General features: G+C 48.8%; 11 protein-coding genes across 11 annotated transcripts; 6 read left to right on the forward strand and 5 right to left on the reverse strand.

Moving 5' to 3' along the window:
- Positions 1–73: 73 nt before the first annotated feature.
- M430DRAFT_69475 (hypothetical protein) lies at positions 74–1,790 on the reverse strand (the record flags this gene model as incomplete). Its single annotated transcript, XM_024869432.1, has 2 exons — positions 74–1,069; positions 1,119–1,790. The coding sequence occupies 2 exons, from the start codon at positions 1,788–1,790 to the stop codon at positions 191–193; spliced, it is 1,551 nt and encodes a 516-aa protein (XP_024717322.1). The 3' UTR covers positions 74–190.
- Positions 1,791–2,503: 713 nt separating this feature from the next.
- M430DRAFT_127839 (hypothetical protein) lies at positions 2,504–3,435 on the forward strand (the record flags this gene model as incomplete). The annotated part of the gene is made up of 2 exons (XM_024862042.1): positions 2,504–2,642; positions 2,694–3,435. A coding segment is annotated over exon 2 (651 nt), but the record flags the coding sequence as incomplete, so codon positions are not given.
- A 628-nt stretch (positions 3,436–4,063) lies between these two features.
- On the forward strand, positions 4,064–4,644 carry M430DRAFT_22397 (hypothetical protein; the record flags this gene model as incomplete). The annotated part of the gene is made up of 2 exons (XM_024864686.1): positions 4,064–4,145; positions 4,250–4,644. The coding sequence occupies 2 exons, from the start codon at positions 4,064–4,066 to the stop codon at positions 4,642–4,644; spliced, it is 477 nt and encodes a 158-aa protein (XP_024717324.1).
- Positions 4,645–5,630: 986 nt separating this feature from the next.
- Positions 5,631–6,519, reverse strand: M430DRAFT_108957 (hypothetical protein; the record flags this gene model as incomplete). The annotated part of the gene is made up of 2 exons (XM_024861245.1): positions 5,631–5,691; positions 5,741–6,519. The coding sequence occupies 2 exons, from the start codon at positions 6,517–6,519 to the stop codon at positions 5,631–5,633; spliced, it is 840 nt and encodes a 279-aa protein (XP_024717325.1).
- Positions 6,520–7,364: 845 nt separating this feature from the next.
- Positions 7,365–8,727, reverse strand: M430DRAFT_109379 (hypothetical protein; the record flags this gene model as incomplete). Its single annotated transcript, XM_024861272.1, has 3 exons — positions 7,365–7,830; positions 7,922–8,430; positions 8,503–8,727. 3 exons carry the CDS (start codon positions 8,725–8,727, stop codon positions 7,365–7,367), a joined length of 1,200 nt encoding a protein of 399 aa, XP_024717326.1.
- Positions 8,728–10,180: 1,453 nt separating this feature from the next.
- M430DRAFT_146543 (hypothetical protein) lies at positions 10,181–11,370 on the forward strand. The gene is made up of 2 exons (XM_024863015.1): positions 10,181–10,737; positions 10,822–11,370. Exons 1-2 carry the CDS (start codon positions 10,458–10,460, stop codon positions 11,214–11,216), a joined length of 675 nt encoding a protein of 224 aa, XP_024717327.1. The 5' UTR covers positions 10,181–10,457; the 3' UTR covers positions 11,217–11,370.
- A 1,772-nt stretch (positions 11,371–13,142) lies between these two features.
- On the reverse strand, positions 13,143–13,724 carry M430DRAFT_53590 (hypothetical protein; the record flags this gene model as incomplete). Its single annotated transcript, XM_024868398.1, has 5 exons — positions 13,143–13,193; positions 13,246–13,306; positions 13,359–13,483; positions 13,536–13,606; positions 13,664–13,724. The coding sequence occupies 5 exons, from the start codon at positions 13,722–13,724 to the stop codon at positions 13,143–13,145; spliced, it is 369 nt and encodes a 122-aa protein (XP_024717328.1).
- A 391-nt stretch (positions 13,725–14,115) lies between these two features.
- On the forward strand, positions 14,116–16,062 carry M430DRAFT_61412 (hypothetical protein). Its single transcript, XM_024868925.1, has 3 exons — positions 14,116–14,929; positions 14,984–15,434; positions 15,504–16,062. The coding sequence occupies exons 1-3, from the start codon at positions 14,298–14,300 to the stop codon at positions 15,723–15,725; spliced, it is 1,305 nt and encodes a 434-aa protein (XP_024717329.1). The 5' UTR covers positions 14,116–14,297; the 3' UTR covers positions 15,726–16,062.
- A 195-nt stretch (positions 16,063–16,257) lies between these two features.
- On the reverse strand, positions 16,258–17,896 carry M430DRAFT_109154 (hypothetical protein; the record flags this gene model as incomplete). Its single annotated transcript, XM_024861259.1, has 3 exons — positions 16,258–16,500; positions 16,558–17,677; positions 17,727–17,896. 3 exons carry the CDS (start codon positions 17,894–17,896, stop codon positions 16,258–16,260), a joined length of 1,533 nt encoding a protein of 510 aa, XP_024717330.1.
- An 820-nt stretch (positions 17,897–18,716) lies between these two features.
- On the forward strand, positions 18,717–22,161 carry M430DRAFT_45156 (hypothetical protein). Its single transcript, XM_024867745.1, has 2 exons — positions 18,717–22,063; positions 22,136–22,161. Exon 1 carries the CDS (start codon positions 18,763–18,765, stop codon positions 22,024–22,026), a length of 3,264 nt encoding a protein of 1,087 aa, XP_024717331.1. The 5' UTR covers positions 18,717–18,762; the 3' UTR covers positions 22,027–22,063; positions 22,136–22,161.
- Positions 22,162–22,263: 102 nt separating this feature from the next.
- Positions 22,264–23,348, forward strand: M430DRAFT_69485 (hypothetical protein; the record flags this gene model as incomplete). The annotated part of the gene is made up of 1 exon (XM_024869433.1): positions 22,264–23,348. The coding sequence occupies exon 1, from the start codon at positions 22,755–22,757 to the stop codon at positions 23,346–23,348; it is 594 nt and encodes a 197-aa protein (XP_024717332.1). The 5' UTR covers positions 22,264–22,754.
- Positions 23,349–23,490: the final 142 nt, after the last annotated feature.

The following is a 23,490-nucleotide window of genomic DNA, read 5'->3' on the forward strand; positions in this document are numbered from 1 at the left end:
TTGTGATAGAATGTCTGGTTTTATACATACAGTCATGAGCTCATCATAAGGTATATATAGCATGCCTTTGTTTCATCCATGTCATATGCCGTATTACAGGCAGCCTACTGTAGGCTTAGCCAGGCCAGACCCTTTTCCAAAATCCAGACTCAACCCTGTACACCTCGCGGTATCAGAGTAGACAAGCTCATCAAACATCCAGCATCGACCTGATCTGCTGCGATGGGCCATCAACAGAAGCTCCAGTAGTTGTACTAACTCCTCTGGCATGCCTCAATGGTCCCCTTGCATCTCCTAGTCTACTATCTCCAGGACTGCTGCCCCTGGGAGCATCTTCAAATTGATTACTCACCGGGAATCGAAGACTAGCTGCGCTGCATGATACATCTGGCTCTCTTCTGTTGCGTCGACCCTCGTCCCGCGCAGGAGCCGACATATCTTCCATCTCGAAGCTGTTCTCTAGGTTCTGAGCCGTCGGCCGGCCGCCATCTGTTTCTCTGAAATTGCGTGCAATCTGCTCCTGCACACTAAGCTGCTGGTTACCACCGTGCAGACGGCGCCACCAGAGTGGTTTTCTGACAATACCCTGCTGACGGTCAACTTCCTCTCCGCGAATTCGTCGCTGCTTAATCAATTCTTGGTCTTCGTTCGGGTCGAAATACCCTGAGATTTCGTAAACCAGGAGGATGAGAGCGGGCATACCCCAGCCGATCCCGTACATCATGCCGAGGTTCGCGTTGATGTTTAGAGGCGAGATGGAGAAGTCAAAAGAGCAAGCCGCTTCGTAGCATACCAGAACAAAAGCCAGAGGGATGGAGAGGAGAAATTTCTTGGGAGCGTATGTGGCAAATTCAAGTGTCAGTTTGAAGGGGCGGAGATTGTGTGGCTTGTAGTGTTTGATTGAGTGTCTTAGGGAGTAAACAGTGGTAAACCAACCGATGAAGAGGAACATGGCGGCCACATTAAAGCGGGCGTCAGTTGCGGTCGGTCGGGCAAATGTGGCACTTTGATCTGGGGAGCGTTGTCTTTCGATGTTGGTCCAGGAGCGAGGGATGGCCATGGAGAGATTCTTCCATCTGTTAGCAATTATTGGGAAGAGAAGGGTAATGAGAGCCTGCCATCCAAAAGCAGAAGTAGAACAGCAAAGGTAAATATGATTCCACTTTACTTCTCCGGTCACCCTGCCGCAACACGAATGGGTTTGAATCGATGAACTGTCTCTCCTGCCAACTTCCCCAATGACGAACACTCTCCCATACCACGGCCATTGTAGTCGGAAGCATCAAGTACCAGAAGAGATTCGAAAAGACGAGGGGAAACTCGGGGAGATAATAGCGATCCACATCAATGTTTGACATGCCGCTTATAACTGCGAAAGCAGCAACGGCCAGCATCCAGTACCACTGCCACCTCCGGCCCACCGTGAGAAAGTGTTTCTCCCTTGGCAAAAGCAGGTTTCCATGTTTTCGTAAGTTGACAAGCGTGAAGGCAATGCTAAGAGCAAAGAAGCAGGCAAATGCCAGGCCAAGCGTGGAGCGTGCCCCTATAGGTAGGATAGGGGAGTAGCACGATGTGCTGTTGAGGAATGTTCCATTTTTGAGGAGGAAAGGCGTGTAAGGCTCGAATAGGAGAAAGCAGCGGGAGCCATTGGAGAGTGTCTGGTTGGAATAATAAGAGTAGTTCCAATGCTTCAGAGTAGTGAGATTCCAATGTATGCCCTGGATCAGTGTATCGCTGCTGTTGTCGCCCAGAGGAAAGGCAAGGAGGTCTTGGACATGAACGAGACCCATTCTTCCAGTATTCTGCTCTGCTTCTCTAGAGAGGAGGTGGGAATTCGAATAGCAGGATAGGATACCCCTCCAGAAGGACTTTCGGCCAGGTCTTCAATGAATCAATGTTCACATCCGAAAGACGTATCCACAAGATAGACGTAGTCCAGCGGATAGAAGAGGTCGAGTAAAGTATGGGGCTTGTAGAGAGAAGTGTCGATCCGGCACACCAACTACCTCCTTTATCATTACCTAGAAGGGAGGTACCTTGGGTACTTGTCTCCTGGATCACGTGAAGCAACTTTTTTATCGCGCGTCGCACATTACCTACCTAGGTAATAGCCCTCACTATTGCAGCCCCTTCAAAAGGGACCCCCAGAGCTTTATATTTATTTTGGTTTTGCATGTTTTTGTTGTACAGTATGTTTTGGGGTACCGATGATGATGATGATAAAAAGAAGGAAAACTTGTCATCGAATGTCAGTCTTGGTTGATACCCGCCAAAATAAGGTTCGTTCTAGGCATTAACCTAAGGCAACAATGGCTAAGGCCGTGTGCGGCCCTTCCCGCGCGCTTTATGGGTACCTTACCTAAGCACGACGCCCCTTGAATCGAATCAATCGTTCACAACGCATCTTGCCTGCCGTCTCTCGACAATTCTCGTCATTGTTTACTTCTTTACAGAAAAGTTTGCCCTGCCTATCATTCATGTTCTCCATTACCCGCTGGTTCTCTGCCTGGCCACCGTGGGGGTCGTGGCTACGGTGGCCGTTAGGTTTATTGTTTCGCATCCGCAATGCAATCTTCCCCAGCCAGAAAGGAGAGTCAAGCCCAGAACACGACATAGAGAGTAGTGCCTCTACAGAAACTGAGGTAAGTCTTCTTTATCTGGCATAATATTCTAAGCTAATTTATCTGCACAAGGTCCAAGCCATCAAGAATCATGATGGAACTACACCATTCACAGGATTCATAGGACAAGTGGAACACAACGTAAGAAACAGCAAAGGCGAGATGCTGGATGCTGGAACAACGGGGATTGTGGAACGTTTGCCATCTGGCGATGTTGTCAAGTCACCATGGACTGGTTCATCAGAGACCATGTGCCGTGACGAATTGATACTCGAGAATCGAATATATGAAATACTAGGTCCTCACCCCCGCCTAGTAAAGATAATCGCATGGGATGCTAAAGATTGTGTTCTCACTATGGAGTATATGTCGAACGGCTGCCTCAGAGATTACCTTCCTGCGCACAACGACGAGATATCTACAGGACAGCGTCTCTGCTGGGCACAAGAGGCGGCAGAAGGACTTCAGCTACTACATTCTGCACAAGTGCTTCATTGCGATGTCGGCCCTAAGAACTTTCTACTAGACGGAGACCTTAACCTCAGGATTGCTGACTTTAGTGGTTCCTCGCTCGAAGGCTCTCGACCGGCAGCATGCGCATCGACGCGATTTCTGCCACCTAGCCACGAATTCCGTCTTGGGCCCTCGATTCAAGAAGATTTATATGCGCTAGGCTCTACTATCTACACAATCATGACCGGTAGACCTCCGTTTGAGGAACTAGACAGCGATGAAGTTAAAAAATGCTTCAGAGCTCAGACCTTTCCCGATATGACGGAAATATTGTGTGGAGAGATCATCCAACGCTGCTGGCATTTTAAGGTTGCTTCTGCTCAAGAAGTATATGATTTTGTCCGAGCTCTTAAAGAAAGTAGTCCGGAAGGTTGGTAGGAAACAAGCACTCTTTTGCTCAGTTGCTCAGTTGCAATATCGACATCGACATTTTCTGGATGTTGGGGTACATAGGAGTGCACAGGGCTCTCTCGAGTTCTTTCGAAACCGCCTAGGAGATTTCGAAAACCCCAGACCAATAGCTCATCTGATGAGCCAGTTAATAAGTCATTTGGAGAGCCTCAGTGTTTCTCTTCAAAAGTTTTCATCCGACTTCGCAAAGGGCTCGCTTTGCGATTTATTAGGCTCACTTGCTTTTCTATCCTAGCGACGGTTTTGGTCCACGACGGTGTCACTTCTCTAGTGTCCCACGTCTGTTAACTCGTGAAGCTAAGGGTCCAAGGACGAACCAGGAATTCAAGGCTACGTACTTCCGCTATAGGAGGGAGTTGGTAAGCAATGATAAGGTAAGAGGTTATTTCGCAGAGATTAATCATGATAATTTGTGAGGCTGGAGTGGCTCTTTATAACCTTCTTCTTGATGGTTCAATACGCGACCTATCTCGACTCGCTTTCATCATTGCCCTCGTCACCCTTTTGCTCTTCGCAGCATGGCTACTATGGGCTTCCCACCTCGCCAGTGTCTGACTTGCGCGTCCAGCGGCGATGCCTGTGACGGTGGACTCCCTATTTGTGAGTTCAATTTCAATCTACTCGCTCACAATTGACATGAAGTTCGGGGTCATCATGCAAGGAAAAGGGGCGATGATGTAAGGAACCCGCCATTGAGGTTCAAGTTCCCTGGCAGAAGAGTTCTTTCACGGCTTCACCACAGAACCTCGGTGTGCAAGTTCAGACCCCTCTTACGAGCGGTATGGCTGTTTTCACAGAAAACTATCTCAAATCCGAACATGGCGCTTTGATCAGAGGCATCACAAGTGTCTACGGAACTCTCAAATCAATGCAGCGCTTTGATGACATGGAGCTCAAGTCACCTCCTCAGGCGAACTTCCTTATGGGGAAACTCACCTCTATAGGATTGGAGACCTCTCTTTGCATGCTTCAACTGAATCTAGATTATGACGGTCACTATGTAGATTTTCTTATGTACCCTTCGACTGCACGATTAGCCAATAGCGTCATAAATTTAAGGGCTCGACGAGGGATTCCAAACCGAACCAAATCTGAATGATGCCACGATACAGAAAATTCACAAAAGCCTGCTAGCCCAGAAACCAAGATTTTACTGTCGTATCTTCCCTTTTGTCCTTGCGAAGTACAGACTTGTCTTCACCCTCGGAGACTTTTAGCGGAAGAGTAACATGATCAGGACAACGCCTACAACGAGTCCTCAGGAGCCATTTCCTACTGGTGCCGAAAATGGTTATTCGGCGATAATAGTTGATTGGGAGTGCTCTAGTTGAGATCTAAGCTATTGACAGTTTGCAACAGCCATGCTCTCCTGCGGCAGGTGGGATAATGACTGGCACATATAGGTGGGAAAGAATTGGGGCGTCTGTCTTGAACGAGTGTACATGGATCTATTTCTGTTCCGAACTGAGTTATGGTCTTAGGCGTCATCTTCTCAGTGTTTTTAAGCATCGTCTTAATAGCAGTGTGCAAACAGTCAAGTCAACTGCTTGTAGAGGGTCAGGTTGGGAGCATATTCTTGGAAAATTGGATGACTAGGTTGTCAACGATTCTTCTCTTTCGATCTGTATTTGCTAAAGTCTTCTGGTTGCGGATCACTGTCGGCGTTGATAACGGAATCCCAGCCCTCGACGAGTGTCTGTCTTTTCAGAAGCATGGTGGGAGGTGATTATGGAAATTCGCCCCTAGGAACTTATGGTAGGGGTCCCGTGGTGAGAGTTCACCGAGGGAGGTCATAGTCGGAGTCCACGACGTATCGTGAGAAGTTCGGAAGGTCGTGTTCACAGTAGTTCTGGGGTATGTAAATATAACTTCAAACCCATGAGGCTTAGGATCGTGATCTTGTTCATTTTCATGCTTCTTAGAGCAGCACGCTCGTCATAATTGAGAAGTGTGTCTGATTAGACGACTATCATCTCTCAAGGCTTGAACTACTTCCGCCGTCTAATCCTAACAACTCCGTATAGGCTCGTGAGGATGCGATCTCTTATTCATCGGAAATTGTTCTCTTTTTCGGGGCAACATCTACTATACGCACGCGTTCCCAAGCCCATAAACATCACACAGACACTGCTCCTCCTTCGGACAACTGCTTAGGTTAGCAAAAACCCTAAATCTAAATATCAAAATGAACTTACAAAACTGGCTCCATGCCAAGCCACAAGTGCCAAGTATACTCAAGCACCCTCCCACTACTCCTTGAGTCCAATTCCGTCTCCATTAACCACTTCCTCAGCGCAACCCATGTCTCGAGCGGCCTCCTCAACACCGCCTCCCTACTGACTGCAAACTGCGCACAACACGGCGCTGCAATCTTCCCGGGGACATCCATCTTCCTTCCCTGATCATCACGCAAGAACTCATGCAGCACCGTCGAGATCTGCACATCTCGATTCGCACCCTTCAAATCCGCTAACGGTACCACATCGCCCGACAACTCGATAATATTCTCGCAGCCCGGCAAGCAGCGCGGACTCACGTAGCCCTGCTCCCGCACCGTCTCCGGATTAAGATGGGCAAGCTCGAACTCAGACGAGAACAGCTGATGCCAAGCCTGCAAATGATCATGATGGAAGAACATGACGTCCGGGAGATGTGCGTAATGGTCGATGATGAACGTCAGGTACGCCATAGCCTCATTGCCCTTATTCACCGGCACGCGGTACTCCGCCGCCGGGTCGTCCGTCACGTATACGCGCGGTGTCCAATACGCGCTGTGGGCGGCCGGTAGCCAGGTCAGGTTCGAGGAGCTGGTCGACGCTATCACGAGCGCCTTCTCTATATGCGGGTGTGGGTTGTTAGGCGTGCTGGATGAGAAAATCCTTCGACCCCGGCAAAACAACGACACGCAGACAGCGAGTAGAAGTGGTCGAATGGCAAAGGCAACGAGCCTTTGCACGCGGCTCCGCCGCAACATCTTATTTGAAAACATGTAATCTAGCTATAACCCCAGATTTCCTTTCGAGAGAGAGGGAGAAAGGGGAATTGTGCATCGATTGGAAAGCAATGCTTGGGGACGTCAATTATATATTTCTCTGATACGCCTCGTGTGAAATCAAAGGATGATTCTGAAACCTTGCAGGTGTGAAACGCGATTCAGCATCGCCCCTGCGCAAAGGGGATTCGGGAATAGCATCATGATTTTTATGAGCTCCTGAGAATATTGCTTTCTCCCGACAAAAAAAGCAAACTTTGTAAATATATGAAAGATAGAAAAAAAAGAAGATAATTACCCGTTAGAAGGCCTGGCAAGTCCGGGGCCTTTTGTTTCCCCCCCCCACTTTCTTTGTTAGCAGTTCATGACACGACAGCACTTGTTGGAGGACGGGGCCATCCTATATAACCCAGCACCACTTTGGTAACCCTCAGTCGTCCTTGGAGCTTTGAAAACGCTCAAGATTTCGAATCTGAAGAGAATGACTGGCCGACTCCAGCAAGGACTCTGTGCGGGTAGCGGAGTATCGTCGGCGCTGGATTTATTGTAGCAACAGTGCCCCGCATGTTCATTGCAGTACGTAGGTAAGGTATTTATAGGGGGTATTTCGCTAACCTTCTCCAGCGCTCCTTATTTCTCGTTTTGATCCTCGACCGTACTGTACACAGTATTTACACAACCAAATAACATCCCGACCGTATGGATCTCCGTCCAATACCTGGCTTATTGCCATATCCAACTCCGAAAATGACCTCCCCAACTCCTGAGTGCCCCTTTTTATGCGCTAATTTCAAAAGACAAATGAGATCGTAATGTCGTAATCGTGGTCATGGCACTGCCCCTCTCCCTAATGTAAAATCCAAAGCTCCCCATGATATCCCTCCAGCTATTGGTGGATTTATTGGAATGGGTCCATCATGTAGGTGATCCATACTTTCGGCATCTATTCTGTAGCCCGCGGCATTATTCTCTTCATACAGTTCCATCCACGTATTGCGAGTCGGCCTTCGATCACTGGTGCTCGCTGTGACGGGCGTCTTTTCGTCACTGGTGCTCCTAAAAATAATCGAGGGGTCGAGGACGCTGGAGGAAGGTCGGTTGCGGGAAGGTCCGCAAATCTTGAAGGACACTCTATCAAAGAGTGGCTTCAGTCCAGGTATCGAGAGTGCAATGAGCGTTCCGCCGATTTCTGCGTTCTCGATCGCGAGCATGGGGTTGTAATTCCATGAGCTATCCGGCCGCCACTGCCCCTCAACGACGAGATAGAGACGAAAGATCGAGATCAGGATGACACTGAGATAGCTATGTCAGCCCATATAATAACTCCGGAAAAATAATACAGTGGGAGCCGTGAAATAAAAGGAAACGGAAGAAAACGACTTACAGCACTCCGGGTAGAAGGACAAGGTATAAATGAAGCTTCTGCTTCGTAGGAAGATTGATGGTCTGTATGAGAACCATTGGAATCGCGAACATAAAAATATCACAAACCAGCGACAGGCCTGAATTGACGGTATAGACTAGTCCCCATGTCAGACAGGTGTAATCCACCGACCTTAACTGCCATGAATAGGGCCACAGCGCCGTTACTGGTGTGCAATGAAAGACGATGAGGGCCATCTGTGGTATGTAGGCCGCGATGAGGAGCACAAGTGCGACTTTGATCGCCCGAGATAAATTCTTATGAAGCTCGCAAAGCCGACGGTAGAAAAAGAGACCTGAAAGTCGACATATAAAGAGCGCGGTAGTGTATATGAGATGGGCAGTGAAATCCAGCACTTCCGACGTATCAATCTGATGCGTTGTCATAACATATTCGATATACTGGAGATGTCTGCCGGTTCCGAGGTCGATGAGGATCATTGAGAGGGTAATGAAGGCAATGTGAAGGAGCTGGGTTCAGACATCAGCCATGGCCCAAATATCAAGACCCCTCAAAAGGGAGGGTTTCCGGGCAGTACTCACCGAAGATAAGCAAGCAAATGCATCATCAATACCCAGACGTCTCGCAGTCCAGCGAGAAATGCATCTCAATACAACGATAATGGTTGTAAGTGCGCCGACAAGAAGAAGAGCTACTTTGGCTCCTGTGTCTCGACTTTGAAATAGATAGTCAGCCGTAATGGAGGGGGGAACCCTCCCAGACGCAATCGCCGCATGGATAGCCCGATCGATAGTCCACTCCACCATGGTATGTATCGTCGGAGGCTGGAAAGGTGTTCAGAGGCACTTCGATCGAGAATGCAGTCCTCCGCACGTCCTGTGGGTGGACATGCCACTTCTTTGTATACTGGCGGGGGTTGGATTAGACAATCAGGCTCCGTCGGTCCAAGGCTCTCGTAGGGTCGTCCAGTATTCCGGAGTATGTACTGTACCAGGAATTGGGAATTGGGAATAGCCGAGATAAATGAGGCACAGCGCTGACAGCAGTGCCAGGCTGACAGCGCCGAGGGCCGCTTTATCACTGCCAATTGGACGGGATTGCTGCTAACCCGCAGTAGCAGGGGTCAAGACGCCGTTGTTCGCCGTCGTCGTACAAAGATGGGAACCGTAATGAGAACGGGAATAGATGGGAAAGCCATCCACGCCATCCAAGCCCTTAAAACTTTAAAAGTACATCCAGGGCTGGGCACATGTACATGTACATGTCCACACAGTACTACTGTATAAGGGAACGCTCGGCCGAGAGATAAGGTTCAGAAACTACTCCGCCCTGGAACGCAACTTGAACCTTGGGAAACGCTTGATCCAAACGGCTCGGGGCAGCTAAGCTTGCGCCTTGAAACTCTGAACTTTGAAGAAACCGCTCAAAACACCGACAATAATCCGCTATGGATCTCTTCTTCGGCAGTCTTGCGTCCTTGAAAGTACCCGCTCTTTTACTCCGTACCAAGATATATCTCCGTACCTACGGAGTAAGAATATGGTGAAATACGGAGTACAGAGTAGTAAGCTCTCGTACTTCGTCTGCCCCAAGACCCAGGCACCGCTGCACCGGTGACTTTACAGCCGTATCGCACTTGTCAGAAGAGCACATGGGAGGCAGGATTCGTGGGAGGATCGACACGAGTTATAACTTATCAGGGCGGCCCGACGCCACTATTCCGTACGGAGGTAGCAGTTCCCCCCGCTGGCAAATCACATTGCTCCCCCATCACCAGCCATGGTTCCTGAAACTTATCCAAGCAGATCCTCGGCAAGCCTCTTCTTCTGGACTATTCGTCGAATTGTCGCTGCGGGAAACACGCGCTGACCTACCACCGTACGCATAAGCGTTCGTTGATCGAGGCTCGACTCCGTAAAAGGCTTTCGAGTCATACACTGCACAGAGAGGGAAGCTAAAGTAGGTGAGAAGGTGCAGCAATTATTGGGAAAGTGAGGAAGACGGAGGGGTCTTGGGTCTTGGAGGGGGGAAAATGTTGCACTAATTCCCCACCGTGCGGCAGGACTTCTGCAAGAGCATAATCATCTCCGGACAGCTAGTCTGGGATGATAAACGGTGGTACGAATGACATGCAGAGAGCATTCTGATACCTTGGCTCTCTTACTAAACAGGGCCAGACCTTGCCATGGACTCATGGAGAGCTTGGTATAGTACATGTACCATACGGAGTACACGCCCAGCTTCTCAACTTCTCAACTTCTGAAAGAGCACCCAACTTTGGGTGCTATCTTTCAGCATCTAATACACTGACCTTTGTCCAGTAAAGTATGTCTGTGATCAAGCGGGCAGGGCTGGTCCCCATGCCGCTGAAGATTATACCCCGAGGCTCGAAGCAATTATTACCCACCAATGATAGGTCGGGGCACGAGCCATGGACAAAGTGATCACGTGCCGATAATCCAGCCATCCCCAAGCTCCTTTCGGAGCTATCTCGCCATCTTCACAGCTCCTCATCAAAGCTCTCTATTCTCCAACAATGGGTATCATCAGCAAGCTCTTCAAAACTGCCGTATTTGGCGGCGCCGGCGCCGGCGCAGGTTTTGCCTACTGGACCAGAAACTCGCAATTCGTGCCCATCACCCATGATGATCCTATCTTCTCTTCTGCGGCCTACGCGCGCTACAACCCCAACCGCAACCCCGAAACGATGGACCTATGCGTGAGGAAGATACCCCTGAACAGAATCAAGCCCCAGCTGTTGGAGAAGGAGGGAAAGCTTGTCGAGGCCTTTTGCGCTGGTGTTTGGGGCGGTTTGGGTAAGCTCCTACTTGATTTTTTCATCTCCTTTGATTGCTTGGTAATCTGAGGGAAGAGAGGCTGATCTATTGGTAATCGAATAGGATACGCATATCAACGATCCTACCTCTCTAAGAAGTACGAAAACGACACGACGAAGCACCAGCTGTGGTCAAGGCAAGAGCTTCAGAACAACACATATGACGTCGGCACCCAAATTACAGACCATTTCGAAGTTGTATCCAAGACCCCGGAGTCGATTATCGTGCGCTGTGGAGACTCACCTCTAAAGACCGGTGTTAGAGAGTCAGATGGACTCTTTGAGATGGCTGCTAAGGTGAACAAAGAAGAGGGAGTTGCGGAATTCAGGTTGAAGAGTGTGTTCTACCAAGGACTGGGAAAAGCGAATGGACCTCCGATGCCACCGCATATAGAGTTCTTGCATAGATTGTACACTAAGCTGTGGATGGAGTCAGCCATTCAGAAGGTGGTAATGTAGGCGGTGAAGATGGTAGATATGTGGGGGGCATTGATTCTAAGAGGTCTATGGTCCCATGTCTCTTGGTATCCATTAGACGGTGTAGACTGTTCACCTTTTTCATTGCCGTCTATATTTGAACTTCATAACATCTTGTACAGACCTGATCTGGATCCAGATTCGGGTTCGATCATGGGGCTACTTGTATATTATGTATTTTGGCGCAAGAGCAACTGAGCTGTGGGATGACTGACGAAATAATCAATCTTCCATATCCTTCATCTACCTCTTCCCCAAATTCTTCGCTCCATTCATCCCATTCCTATTATAGAAGTCCTCTCCATATGCCTCCAAACGCTTTTAAAAGCCAAAGTTATCTACGACGATGATCCTCTAGCTATCCTTGAGAATTTTCTGAGCCTCTGAATAGGGGGGAGGACTGTTAGGCGAGGAGCATCACGTGAAAATACAATCGACGGGTAGGTAGCAGTCTGCAGGTTGAAAGTCTCTGAGGACTTCATTATATTGAGTTCTAGAATATCAACAGTAGTATTAAGAGCCAGAGTTTTGGTTCTGAATGTCAAAATATGGTTGCTATCTTGATGTTTGTATAGCTGAGAAGCGGGTGAGTTGCTCTCGTGATGCAGGGTCAAGTCTTTAGAAAATACTATATAGCTTTAGAGTTATCATATAAAAAACAACCATCCTAAGAGCATCAAGAGTTATGCAAAATCAACGCTCTATGCCTCCCGTTTCGTTCTTCCTTTAGGGACAAATGCAGAGACTTGCTATTAGTTGTAGAGATATTGAATATTGTATAAGACGAGCTCCTAATTCCACTAGAGCAAGGCTTTTTGATTTCCCCTCCTTTTCTTTATCTATAGCCGCTCAGGTCTCAGCTAACATTTGATTTATGGTCTTTCGCTTTAAGAGTTCCAGACATCCACTTGGGCCATTTGCTTCCCGACCGACTTCCTTGGCCTAAAGAGACGTACCTGGGAAACTGCTTGATCAGTTGGTATGGTGTGCCTCTAGATCATGACATGAACCTCGACATAGATAAAGGGCTAAAAGACGCTGTATAGAGATTGTGATTGTCGTCAAGACCTCGACAGAGACTGAATGCTTATCCAGGACATATCGCCCAATACTCACAGCCTGTAACCCATAGCTTCTATGATTCATGTTTCCGACGGGTGGCATTTATATTATCGAAGAAAGTCAATGATGAATGTTAAGTATAAGGATTTTAAAGAATCAAGACTGGGAAGAAGGCAAGCTTCTAACTGAGAATGAGAGGTCAGCAGGTTAACCAAGGGCACTATTTGGCAAAAGATCGTTGATTGCTGTAAGACTTATAAAAAGGAAAATAGAGAGCACTTTATAAAGACGCTATCTAGGTAAGTAAATATTGCACCTTGAATCACTAGACAAAGTGCTTAGGGGATCCGATGTGACAATACCCGTTCGGATGATTTCCCATCTCAAAAGACAACCCTTAGGTTTTGAATGTTTCTGGTCAAGACTTCTTGAGAATTTGTAGTTCGAGGGCTTCCCAAAAGAGATAGTTCATATCTTGCCAAGCTTTGTTCGGAGACATACTGAATAGAGTACAGTTCGTGCCCTGCGGCTGATTCCTCTAGACATCATTCCTGTCCCATATAGGCTAGAGGAGAAGGTGAATATGAGCTCATACCATGGATTCGCAAACACTCGAGTTCATCAAAAGTGTAAAGAGAGGCTCGAATTCCTCACTTTACTGGCACATCTAGAAAAAAAACCCAAGTCACCCATCACGATTTTAGATAGGATGAAATCAACGACACTCAATTGATCCAGCGTGTATCTAGGAATTGACCGACTTGGCCACGAGTCTGCTTTTGGTATCAAACGCCTACAATGCACCGCCAAACGCCATCTCCACTCTAGATTCGTTCATGCTGCAACCTATGCCTGAGCTCCCTGCTCTGGCTGGGCTTGCGATTGGACCTGTATGATCTTGCTCTTTGTCAGTGTCGGGACTTCCATACGTAGCAGGAGGACGACTCACCTCCATCTTGAGTTTGTCACTCTTCTCCTGCGCTTCCTTGATCTGTTTCTCGAAGCGCTTTCTATATCCGTATCAGTCCTGGGCACCATACCCCACAGCCATAGAAAGCTCACATCTCTTTGTCGATAAATTCCAGTCGACCATCTACCGCCAGCATCGACTCCTTCCTGTCCTGCTTCAACAAGACTGGGCCAACTAGCTTGTAGATATTAGCATCGTCGTCCAATCCCGAAAATTCCTATATGACTGACTTAGTTGGAGTACGAATAGAGGGGGTTGCTGGTTCAAACCTTTTTGACTTGCTTGTTCTCTTGTAGTTGCGCCTCGAGTCGCTGCCGGGACTGTATATGTTGTTGCAATTCTATTTCAAAAAGGTCAGCGAGCGCGCATGATTGCTGGACCAGCGGGGTAGACCGACCTTGTTCAGCCTTCTGGTACTCTTCGGACAGAGCCTGCAGTCGTTGCTGTAGTTCCGCCATGGTTTGACGTGGGATACGGGGAGAGGATAAAGTGTGGTCGTAAAAGGATCTTTGAACGGGACAACAGACCCTTCAAAATCACAATCCAGGACAGGGTTTGTTCGGATTAGGACTTTGAATGGATGTTCGTTGTCTGGCTCCTGTAGCTATCCAGATCTCAGAAATCTGGAGAGCGCGCTTCGCTAGCGTGATCGCGGGGCAGGCTCCTGGGGCAACCCTCAAGCGAAACACCTGGGTTGTCATAAACACCTGCAAACTCACGAGACAACAGAGAAGGTCTTCCCTCTTTTCACTGAACCTCTGTTGGTATCCTCCAAGGACAGTACTCTGGATAGAGAGTGTGAGGCTCGCACACTCAAATATAATTCTAGGGTATTGTCGTCACTGGCTACCCAAGCCGATCCAAGACCCCCCCACCCCAAGTCCATTGGAGGAGACAAGCGCTTGAGCAGCATTTGAGGCAGGCAAACCGTTGAAATTTCTTGTTTGCAGTACTACTTGATACCCCGGTCCTTTGCCTTCTTCATACCTGTCTTTACGACGCCCTCGCACGACAATCCCCACCCCTCCAAGATGTCCAACACCGACTTCCTCGGCCGCGCAATTGACGTGGTCAAGAAAGCCATCGAAGCCGATACTGCGGCCGAATATGAAAAGGCATATCAACTCTACTATCAGTCCCTGGAGCTCTTCATGCTGGCGCTGAAATGGGAGAAGAATGCCAAGTCCAAGGAGATGATAAGAGCCAAGGCTGGCGAATACATGGAGCGAGCGGAGAAGTTGAAGACGCATCTAGCAGAGATGGATGGGAAGCGGAAAAAGGCAGGCCTCGTGGGCGCAAATGGGAGTACGACAGGTGGAGCGGGTAAGGGCAAGGACGGCGACGAGGATGCGGACCCGGACAGCAAGAAATTAAGGAATGCGCTTGCGGGGGCGATATTGCAGGATAAGCCGAATATCAAGTGGGAAGATGTTGCAGGCTTGGAGGGCGCGAAGGAGGCGCTGAAGGAGGCGGTTATCTTGCCCATAAAATTCCCGCATCTGTTTACTGGGAAGAGACAGCCGTGGAAGGGGATTTTATTGTATGGACCGCCGGGGACAGGAAAGAGTTATTTGGCGAAGGCCGTTGCAACGGAAGCAAACAGTACGTTCTTCAGTGTGAGCAGTTCGGACTTGGTCAGTAAGTGGATGGGAGAGAGTGAAAGGTTAGTCTTGATTCTTCCTGTCATGGAAGCTCATCTAACATGTTTCGTGCATAGATTAGTGAAGCAACTTTTCGCCATGGCCCGCGAGAACAAACCTTCTATCATTTTTATTGATGAAGTTGACGCATTGTGCGGACCTCGAGGAGAAGGTGAATCCGAAGCCTCGCGCCGTATCAAGACCGAGATGCTGGTGCAAATGGACGGCGTAGGCAAAGACAGTAAGGGTGTGCTGGTTCTCGGTGCAACGAACATCCCATGGCAATTAGACGCTGCCATCCGTCGACGTTTCCAAAGACGCGTACACATCTCTCTCCCAGATCTCCCTGCACGGACGAAGATGTTCGAGCTGAGTGTAGGCACCACACCGTGTGAACTCACATCAGCCGATTATAGGAAATTGGGAGAGTTGAGTGAGGGCTACTCAGGAAGCGATATCAGCATCGCTGTTCAAGATGCGCTCATGCAACCAGTGCGGAAGATCCAAACCGCTACGCATTACAAAAAGGTAAGCAACATCACCCGTGCCCTCTACAAAACCAGTCCGAAAATCACAGGATCCCTAACGATACCCCAGGTAATGGACGGCGACGTCGAAAAGCTAACGCCCTGCTCTCCAGGCGATAAAGGAGCCATGGAAATGACATGGACCGAAGTCGATTCCGACAAGCTCCTCGAACCGCCATTGCAACTACGGGATTTCATCAAGGCCGTCAAGGGCGCCCGACCCACCGTCTCGCAGGAAGATATCAAGCGGAGTGAGGAGTGGACGAATGAATTCGGGAGCGAAGGCGCTTGATCGGGCACATGTTTTTTTCTTTTCTTGGGGGGGAAGGCTTTCTTTTTCTCTCCTCGTAGATGTCATATATCGAATGATGAGATGAGATGGTAGGAGTATGGTAGGGCTAGCATAGCGAAGTTATGGCGTTTTTGCTTTCTTTTTTATTATCGCCCCCCTTTAGCCCAAGGCTTGGTTGGGGGTTTTGGATTATCATCACAAGAGAGGATAGTCAAATCATATGACATAAAAAGATAGGTAGCGAATGCAGAGAAGGAACCTCGTACAAGAAAAACGACGTTGTGAATATATATATCCATCTACTAGCTCTCTCTCTGCCAACTGCACATATAGGTACATAGTAGAGTATATATCAAGTCTTGTTTCTTTTTGAATTTTTCCTGACACCAGACTTTATGCAAGAGATGACCACGTAACGCCCAGGAGTATTTCAACACAACACACAAAGACACTACCTACTTACGTACCTACGCCAGACCCAGCCCAGATATACAGAAATAGAGAAGGAACATGAGAGAGATCAATCAATCAATCACTCGGACTTGCTCTTCTTCTTCTTCTTCTCGCTCACTTCGACGCCGACGTCGCTGTGTTTCCGCTTCTTGTCCTTCTTGTGCTCCTTCTCCTCCTTGTCTTTGGATTTCTCTTTCTTCTCTTTCTTGTCCTTCTTGTCCTTGGATTTCTTCTCCTTCTTGGGCGTGATGTCCGCCATGTCGACATCTCCATCGGGCTCCGCGACGTTGATATCGCCTAGGACGGCATCCATGGCGGATTTCTGCATCAGGGCTGGTTAGGGAAGTCTCGATAATAGGCGGAGTAGGGTTTCTCTTACCATAGCATCTTCGTTCTTCATGGGTGCCTTTCCATTGGCGTAGAAGTCTAATCTGTCTTCGACGAGTTGTCTTAACGCAGCGCCAAATTTCGTTGATGGCGTTTCGGAGAAATTGTCGATTCTGCTAGCAATACTGCACTTGTTTGCCAAGAATCGCGAAATGCGGCCCTTGTTCTTTGCGCCTGCTCGGCCGATGAAGCTTGAGTGGTAGATTAAACCGTATTTGGGAGTGTTGCCCTTAGTCTTCAGAGCTCTGAACAGAGCCTTCTCTGCACCGAGAATTTGGACGGTAGATGCAGGGTACTTGGAAAGATTGGTGAGGGAACCGGCGTGGGAAATCAAACGGGCGGCAACAACCTCGCCGATCAGAGTAGCCAAGTTTGGTGCGACGATGGACATCTTGTTAACCAGGTATTGGAACAGCGATCTTCTGTACTCGGCAAGCTTGACCACACGGTTTGCGAAGGCCGAGACGTTCTCCATATCATTGACTGAGATGTCCTGACCCATACTCACTCGTGCGGCATCGATGATCGCCTGCGCAATGTCTCCGTCATCGTTCACAATCGCAGCGATATCGTGTAATGACTCGTCCGTCAGGCTCTTCTTGTCCCCGATCGCAAGCGCGAGCTTGGCGTATGTGTGGTTATCCGAGACGATTCGGACGAGTTCGGGGAAGTGCCAGCCATACCATTCTCGAACACGCATGGAGAAGGTATTAATAGCCTTGTCGAGATGATCCAATGTCGCAATGGCTTGGATGATGTGGTTGTCGTTCTTTTGAACCGAAAACTTAACCTTGGCGCGGGAGTATGCGTGGCCCAGACCCAATTGTGCTCTCTCAACATCCCCTTCTTGCAACCCCTTCAGCAACTTCGGTGCATGGAATCGTAACCCTCGGAGCAAGTCTGCGACCACTTCGGACGTCTCGCCAGTTTCGCAATCGACACCAGGGAACGCGGCCTTGATGCTTCCAGCCAAGTTCTTGTCCGACACACCCAGCACGACCTTCTTCTTCTTCGACGGCTTTGGGAGGTTCAGTTCCAGGTTTGATCTGAGATATTCGGACAGGACACCCTCGGAGACAAGGTTAATGTTCTCGAGAGCTTCGGCGGCACCTCTGGATAATTGTTAAATCTGGTCCCTGAGCACGGAAATGTGGGCTATACCTGTATGGCGCAAAGTTGACCAACTTGACCATCTTGCCAAACTTTGAAAGGTCTTGGTTTGCATCTTGAACCTCCTTCAATCGGTTTCCAATTGTGTCGGCCTGGTGGACAACCTGAAAGATTGCGTACCCCACCGAGCTCTCATGGAGCAGGTAATCGATGGAAGCCATCCTAACGGTATTTTAACGCCTGCACGATTGTCGAAGCTTCCACGGTCGCGCAACAGTCAATTTCGCAGCCTGGTTCGCTACGTGTGGTGTTTGGTTGTTAAAGACTGAGCTCGGGGAAATTTCACATTTCAAGCTCTGGGAATTTTTTCTCCTCGTGCGGTTTGATTGGAGTTGGTGCTAGTATGGATGAGGCTAGACTCTTGATATATCACGTGATGTATTTCCTAAGGCATCTCAGGTAAGGTAAGGTACCTCACCTAACCTTACTTCACCCCCCGGCCATTTTCCTTTTCTTGAGAGATGATTATTTGTTTGAGTAATTGTTCGGGATCAGATCTACGGTTCTACAGGATTGATTCAGAGGAGTGCTCTGGTTCTTGATTCCGGTGCAGCAAGGATCTCTACGAGCATTGAATTTGCGGGTTTCAATGTTGTAGAGCGCTGTTGGACTGCTTCTCCCTGAACCCTTCCATTCATCTTGTTGAGCACACAAATCTCATATAGCAAGCTCCAGCCTTGACGAAGAAGTGCTGGATTTCTGAGATTCTATCTACCTACTGTCGAGCAGAATGCCTCGTGCCTCAGGATTTGGCTGGTCCATAGCAGGTCCTCATGCAGGTTGTAGTATGCCTCGGCGCCCAACCTATCGTCGAGAACTCCTTGCTATAACGAACCAGTGAACTTTCGACTCCGCCACACTGGGTGTCATCAAGTGATGACTGCGTGTCCCATCATGGAGTCCTCAGAGCCTCACCCCTCAAATAAAAGGCCTTCAACATTGCTTCGGGCCTTTCAGCTGCTCTTGTCTTTTAGACCATCCCGGAATAGCAGTTGCCAAATCAAAAGTATCTCGATTAACCATCATAATGTCTATTGGCAAGATCTGGAATTCATTGGCATCAGCCTCGGTAGAGAATTCCCTTTCTCTTGTGCAGCTCAATTTTGACTTTACGTTCCTGAAGACCGACGCTCCTCTCGAGTATCGCACAATTGGCCAGGCTATGTCAAACAATCGACGCTTTAATGCGGAGAAAGGAGCTTCACATAGAACAGCGATGAAGCTCGGATGGCTCTTCGGAGAAGTCATACCCAAAACCCCAGAACTGCTAAAAGCCTATGGTCGCCGTGTGTCTGAAATTCTCCAAAAGCCTGGCATAAATCCTACCGGGTCAGAAGCTGATGGTCCCTTCCGCGAGTATGTTGGTGCTGACTGTACCTCATTGTGGGCTGCCGCAACCTCCGGTTTTCCTGCGCTTGGTGTACATCTGCTCGCTTGTATGCTAGCCAGAGCCTGGGATGCCCAGACAGCGACAGCCATTTGGTCTGAACTCGTTGAGAAAAGGCGTCTTGAAATTTTCAATAACGTTGGTCAAGGCAGCGTGTCAATCGAATCGCAAGCCGCCGCTCAGCAGGAGTTCCTTCGAAAGGAGCTCGAAGAGTGGGACGCGAGTGCCAGAGCATGGCTCAGTCAAGCAGATAGAGCACTAACGGTGCAACGCGATCAATATCTGCTGATTGTAAAGAATGTGAGTCTGTCGACTGGGAATACCAAAGACCCATATCCGAACGTTCTTGCTGCATGGACCAATGCGATGACGGCGCTGGAGAACCACCTGAAAGGGATATCGCAACAAATTTCCGATGGATCTGTTCTATACGCAATCTCTGCCTGGCATCTATATCCTGATCTCGTACACTTTGGCGATGGTGTCAGAAAAGTTGCATTTTCAGATTTGCTCTTCACAAAGCCGGCAACCATGACGCTTGGCCTGACTGAGGTTGCGACTACTCAAGAAAATCGAGGCACGCATTGGTCTCTAGCTTTGTCGCACCTCAGGTCCTACGGTGATCCTGTATCGGTCGAGAGTGTGGAAGATAGAACTAGAGCGACCATTTCTCAATTTCAAGTCGTTATCCTGGGTTCTGTCCTTGAAGCGTGGCGAGTAGGCATTCATGAGCGTCTAGATGCAATCCGGTGGATACATGAACTTTGGACGTATTTGCAGAGAACAGCTCCAATAACACAAGCCGAGATGAGATCCTCTGGCCACACGAGTTGGCTTGCTGGACTTGCTGAGGCTGCAGATATTGTCTTATCGGCTACTGGCTCGGATCTGGAGCAATATCAAGACTTTTTGGGCCACGCAGAATACTGGGGGACAAATTTTCTATTAGATGACGATCAGCAAATACAGGCGCTCCAACCTTATTTCGGTCTCTGCAATCCAATGGTCATGGCAGCTCTTCAAGAGCCACTTGACGTTGAAGCAGGTATCGAGCTATTACGACAGCTTGCGAAAAACATGGGATTGAGGGATCAGGATGCAATCATCTGCTATTCGGACAGGAGTAGTGAGTATCATGAATATTGTACTGCCGTGCCACATTCAGACCCTCTCGGCGGAAGCAGTCACGCTCGATGGATCAAGCTGGGAACCAAGAGCGGCCCTGTTAATGCACACGAGTTCTGCCAACATAAATGCCATAAGGAGGAGACTACCCAAGCCAGCGAGGTTGACCTAGATCATCGTATGAATATGATACAGGCCAGAGGTGAGGCGTGCTACGTATTGGGCGAAGGCTCATTGCACGAAGAAACCGTCCCCCTCCCGGGAGGCCCACACAAAAAGGCTCAGTTCTTGATATGGGAACATTCAGTCCCGCTTTTCCGTAGCGATTGGACTTGCAACAACTCGCCCACATCCATCCGTGTTGCGGACAAACCTTGCACTTGCTTGGCTATTCCCGAAGGTCTTCCCCCCCTCGACCACGAGGCCAGGACCCCTGATGTTACTTTCACCCGATACTTGGGCACACGGGTAGTGGAGTCCGAAGAACGTCGAGACTATTTTGAACTATATATTAGAACCACTTCGACTACGACGAGTTCACAACGCTCTAGCTATGGCAGGAAACTGATTGCGGCAACAAGCTTGATTGAGCAACCCTCTCACGGTTCACAGTGGCTGAAAAGTCATTGTCCACAACCCAACCGTGTATGGGACTACATACAGAGCCTTGCCATTCCGTTTAGAAGAAACCTTCAGCGACAACTAGTCATGCGAGAGGGGGTTCCAACTCCGGATGGACTGGACTGGCAATTTAGTCACGGCCGCACCGCAAACCTGATGAATAATATAATTGCACCACCACCAAGGCAATGGGTCCGCTCTTTGGAACTCTTGGGTGTAGTTGCTGAGGTATATAAAGGTTTGCCCGGAGCGACCATCTCCTTGGGGGTGCTCGATTATCCTCTATGCGAAGGTTATTGGACCGCTCTCGACAATGTGACAAGACTCGCAAATGTTCAGCCCCGTAGAAAGAGGGAGCTGCTCCACGGGTCGGGGGAGCTGCTACGAGAAATGGGTCGCGAGGAGCTATTTTCCTGTATAGCTATGATGGAAACTGGAGTGTCGAATATCCAGCCAGAGAGCCTTAAGGAAGTAGTGGCTATGAGTGCTTCCAACTCGATCTTCGTCGCGTCTTCTCTGCTTTCCGACCCTTATGACCTTGTTCCAGCCAAGAACATCCGCCATATAGTCGGCAACGTGGGGTTCGCTGGTCTGAATCTGATGCATGCTCCTGCCGGCGAGCTCAAAATATCCCGCCCAGTCAACCAAGTCCAGAAGATTTCACGCTCGAATTTTGATGCCAAGCGCGAGAACCACTTCCATGGAAGCTCATTACATTTATGGTTTACGGGCGAAAGACTTCCTCTTGTTACAGTAGGCAGGGATACTACTAACCAAGGCATATTCTACCTTGAATCTGTGGTTTCCTTATGGGACAATGGCAAACATATAGCAGATTTGGATATGCTTCGCATCGAGAGAGAAGATGTGACTCGTATCACGCTAAACTGTTCGTGTGCTGTACCGAAACTTCTGCCCGACAACAAGGACATCAGATGTCTCGACTCATGGCAAGACGTAATCCTGTCTCCCCGCCGTATGGGTATTTTGAGGGCTCATGGAAATTGGTATGTTCGCCTTGCGGCTGTCGTTCTTCTCCTACAGCAGCAAAGGGGGCACTCTGTAGGTGTTCTTTCGCCTGAGACTCTATGTTGGAGATGTCTGGAGAGTCATTTTGAAGAGCCAGAACCCCATATGCCACAGATACTCGTTGATTAGGCTGTTACTGAAGGGTAACTCGAGGCAAAAGCTTCAGGTAAGATGTCAATTCTGAGTTGGCTTAGGGTGAGTACAGTTTATTATCAAAGACTCTGCTGATCCAAAAGAGTGGTTGAGCAACGATTAGGACGACACAAGACTTTGCAACTTTCCCTGCTAAGGTGGTTTTTCATAACTTGAAGCTGCTCTGATCTTGATGAACAAGGTTTTATTCTCTTCTGATTTTACTAATCTAATGAATGATTTACGATTGATGACGTAAGATACGATATTAAGTCCGAGTTATCATGGCGGAGATGACTTACAACTGTACCTGACATATTACCAAGGTTTATGGCCAACTTGGGAACAGATTTGAAGTACTTGAGAGATGATCAGCCAGCGCCTGCCCTTGTCTTAGTTCCATTCCTCGATTGCCTTCAATCCAGGCCATCCCAAACCCAAGTTCTCCCTCCTTTTAGAACCACCAACCAACATCAATCTTGAGGAAGCCGGCCACGGAAACCTTGAGTTTGCCCATTTCGAGAGTCAAGTACTCAAGTACTTGAATAGTAATCAGGTGCGGGAAGTCGCTAAAATTAGGTAGATAGGCACCAGATCTGACTCTCATCTACAACTCTCAACCTTCATCCCACATACCTACCTCGCAAGTAGCCTACCTACCTACCTACCTACAATATCAATTCCAACCCACCATAACAAAATCACTCTCCAATCAACCAAACCCCATGACCACCCCAACCCGGCATCCCTACCACGGCTCCTGCCACTGCGGGCACACCCGGTACATCAGCTACCTAACGCTCCCACCGCCCCTCACAACCGCGACCCCCCCATCCTCGCGCTCCACCCTCCGAATCCGGAAATGCAACTGTACGACGTGTCACAAGATGTCAATTTTCCACGTCCGACTCATGGACTCCCCTTCTGATTTCCTACTTCTCAATCCTCTCGACCCAAGCTCTGCCAATAGCGGGCTTACCGATTACGTATGTTCTGGCGAGGGCAAAAAATTGCATTTTTATTTCTGTGGGATATGCGGTGTGAGATGTTTTGCGTTCTGGGGAAAGGGCGTTAGGAGAAATGTGGAAATTGAGGGAGGGATGAGAGAGGTGTGGACCCCGGATCCGGAGGGTTGGATTGAGGGCGCGGAGGAAGGAACGGGCTATTTGAGTGTGAATGCGGCGACCCTGGATGCGGGACAGGAAGGGCTTGATTTGAAGGAGTGGATGGAAAAAGGCTGGATTGCGTATTTGGATGGGAAGAATGATTTTAGGGGTGCGCCGAGACTGGGGGTGCCGTATGAGGGGGGGATGTATTGATTTGATTTGATTTGATTTGATTTGATTGATTTGAATGAATGAAAGGCGCGTTGGGAATTTGGCAGCATAGGGGATTGAAGCAAGAATTGAAAGCTGCATGGCTTTGTTTTTTTCTGGGAATTGTGGAAACAGGAGATATCAT

This window comes from Amorphotheca resinae, assembly GCF_003019875.1.
Source record: "Amorphotheca resinae ATCC 22711 unplaced genomic scaffold M430scaffold_12, whole genome shotgun sequence".
In the NCBI taxonomy this organism is placed as follows: domain Eukaryota; kingdom Fungi; phylum Ascomycota; class Leotiomycetes; order Helotiales; family Amorphothecaceae; genus Amorphotheca; species Amorphotheca resinae.

Excerpts from the sequence above, each read along its gene's own strand:
- M430DRAFT_146543 (XM_024863015.1), top strand. The coding sequence starts at position 10,458 with ATGGGTATCATCAGCAAGCTCTTCAAAACTGCCGTATTTGGCGGCGCC. Across the intron at positions 10,738-10,821 it reads TGGTGTTTGGGGCGGTTTGG|GATACGCATATCAACGATCC; the intron begins GTAAGCTCCTAC and ends GTAATCGAATAG.
- M430DRAFT_61412 (XM_024868925.1), top strand. The coding sequence starts at position 14,298 with ATGTCCAACACCGACTTCCTCGGCCGCGCAATTGACGTGGTCAAGAAA. Across the intron at positions 14,930-14,983 it reads TGGATGGGAGAGAGTGAAAG|ATTAGTGAAGCAACTTTTCG; the intron begins GTTAGTCTTGAT and ends TTTCGTGCATAG. Across the intron at positions 15,435-15,503 it reads CCGCTACGCATTACAAAAAG|GTAATGGACGGCGACGTCGA; the intron begins GTAAGCAACATC and ends ACGATACCCCAG.
- M430DRAFT_45156 (XM_024867745.1), top strand. The coding sequence starts at position 18,763 with ATGTCTATTGGCAAGATCTGGAATTCATTGGCATCAGCCTCGGTAGAG.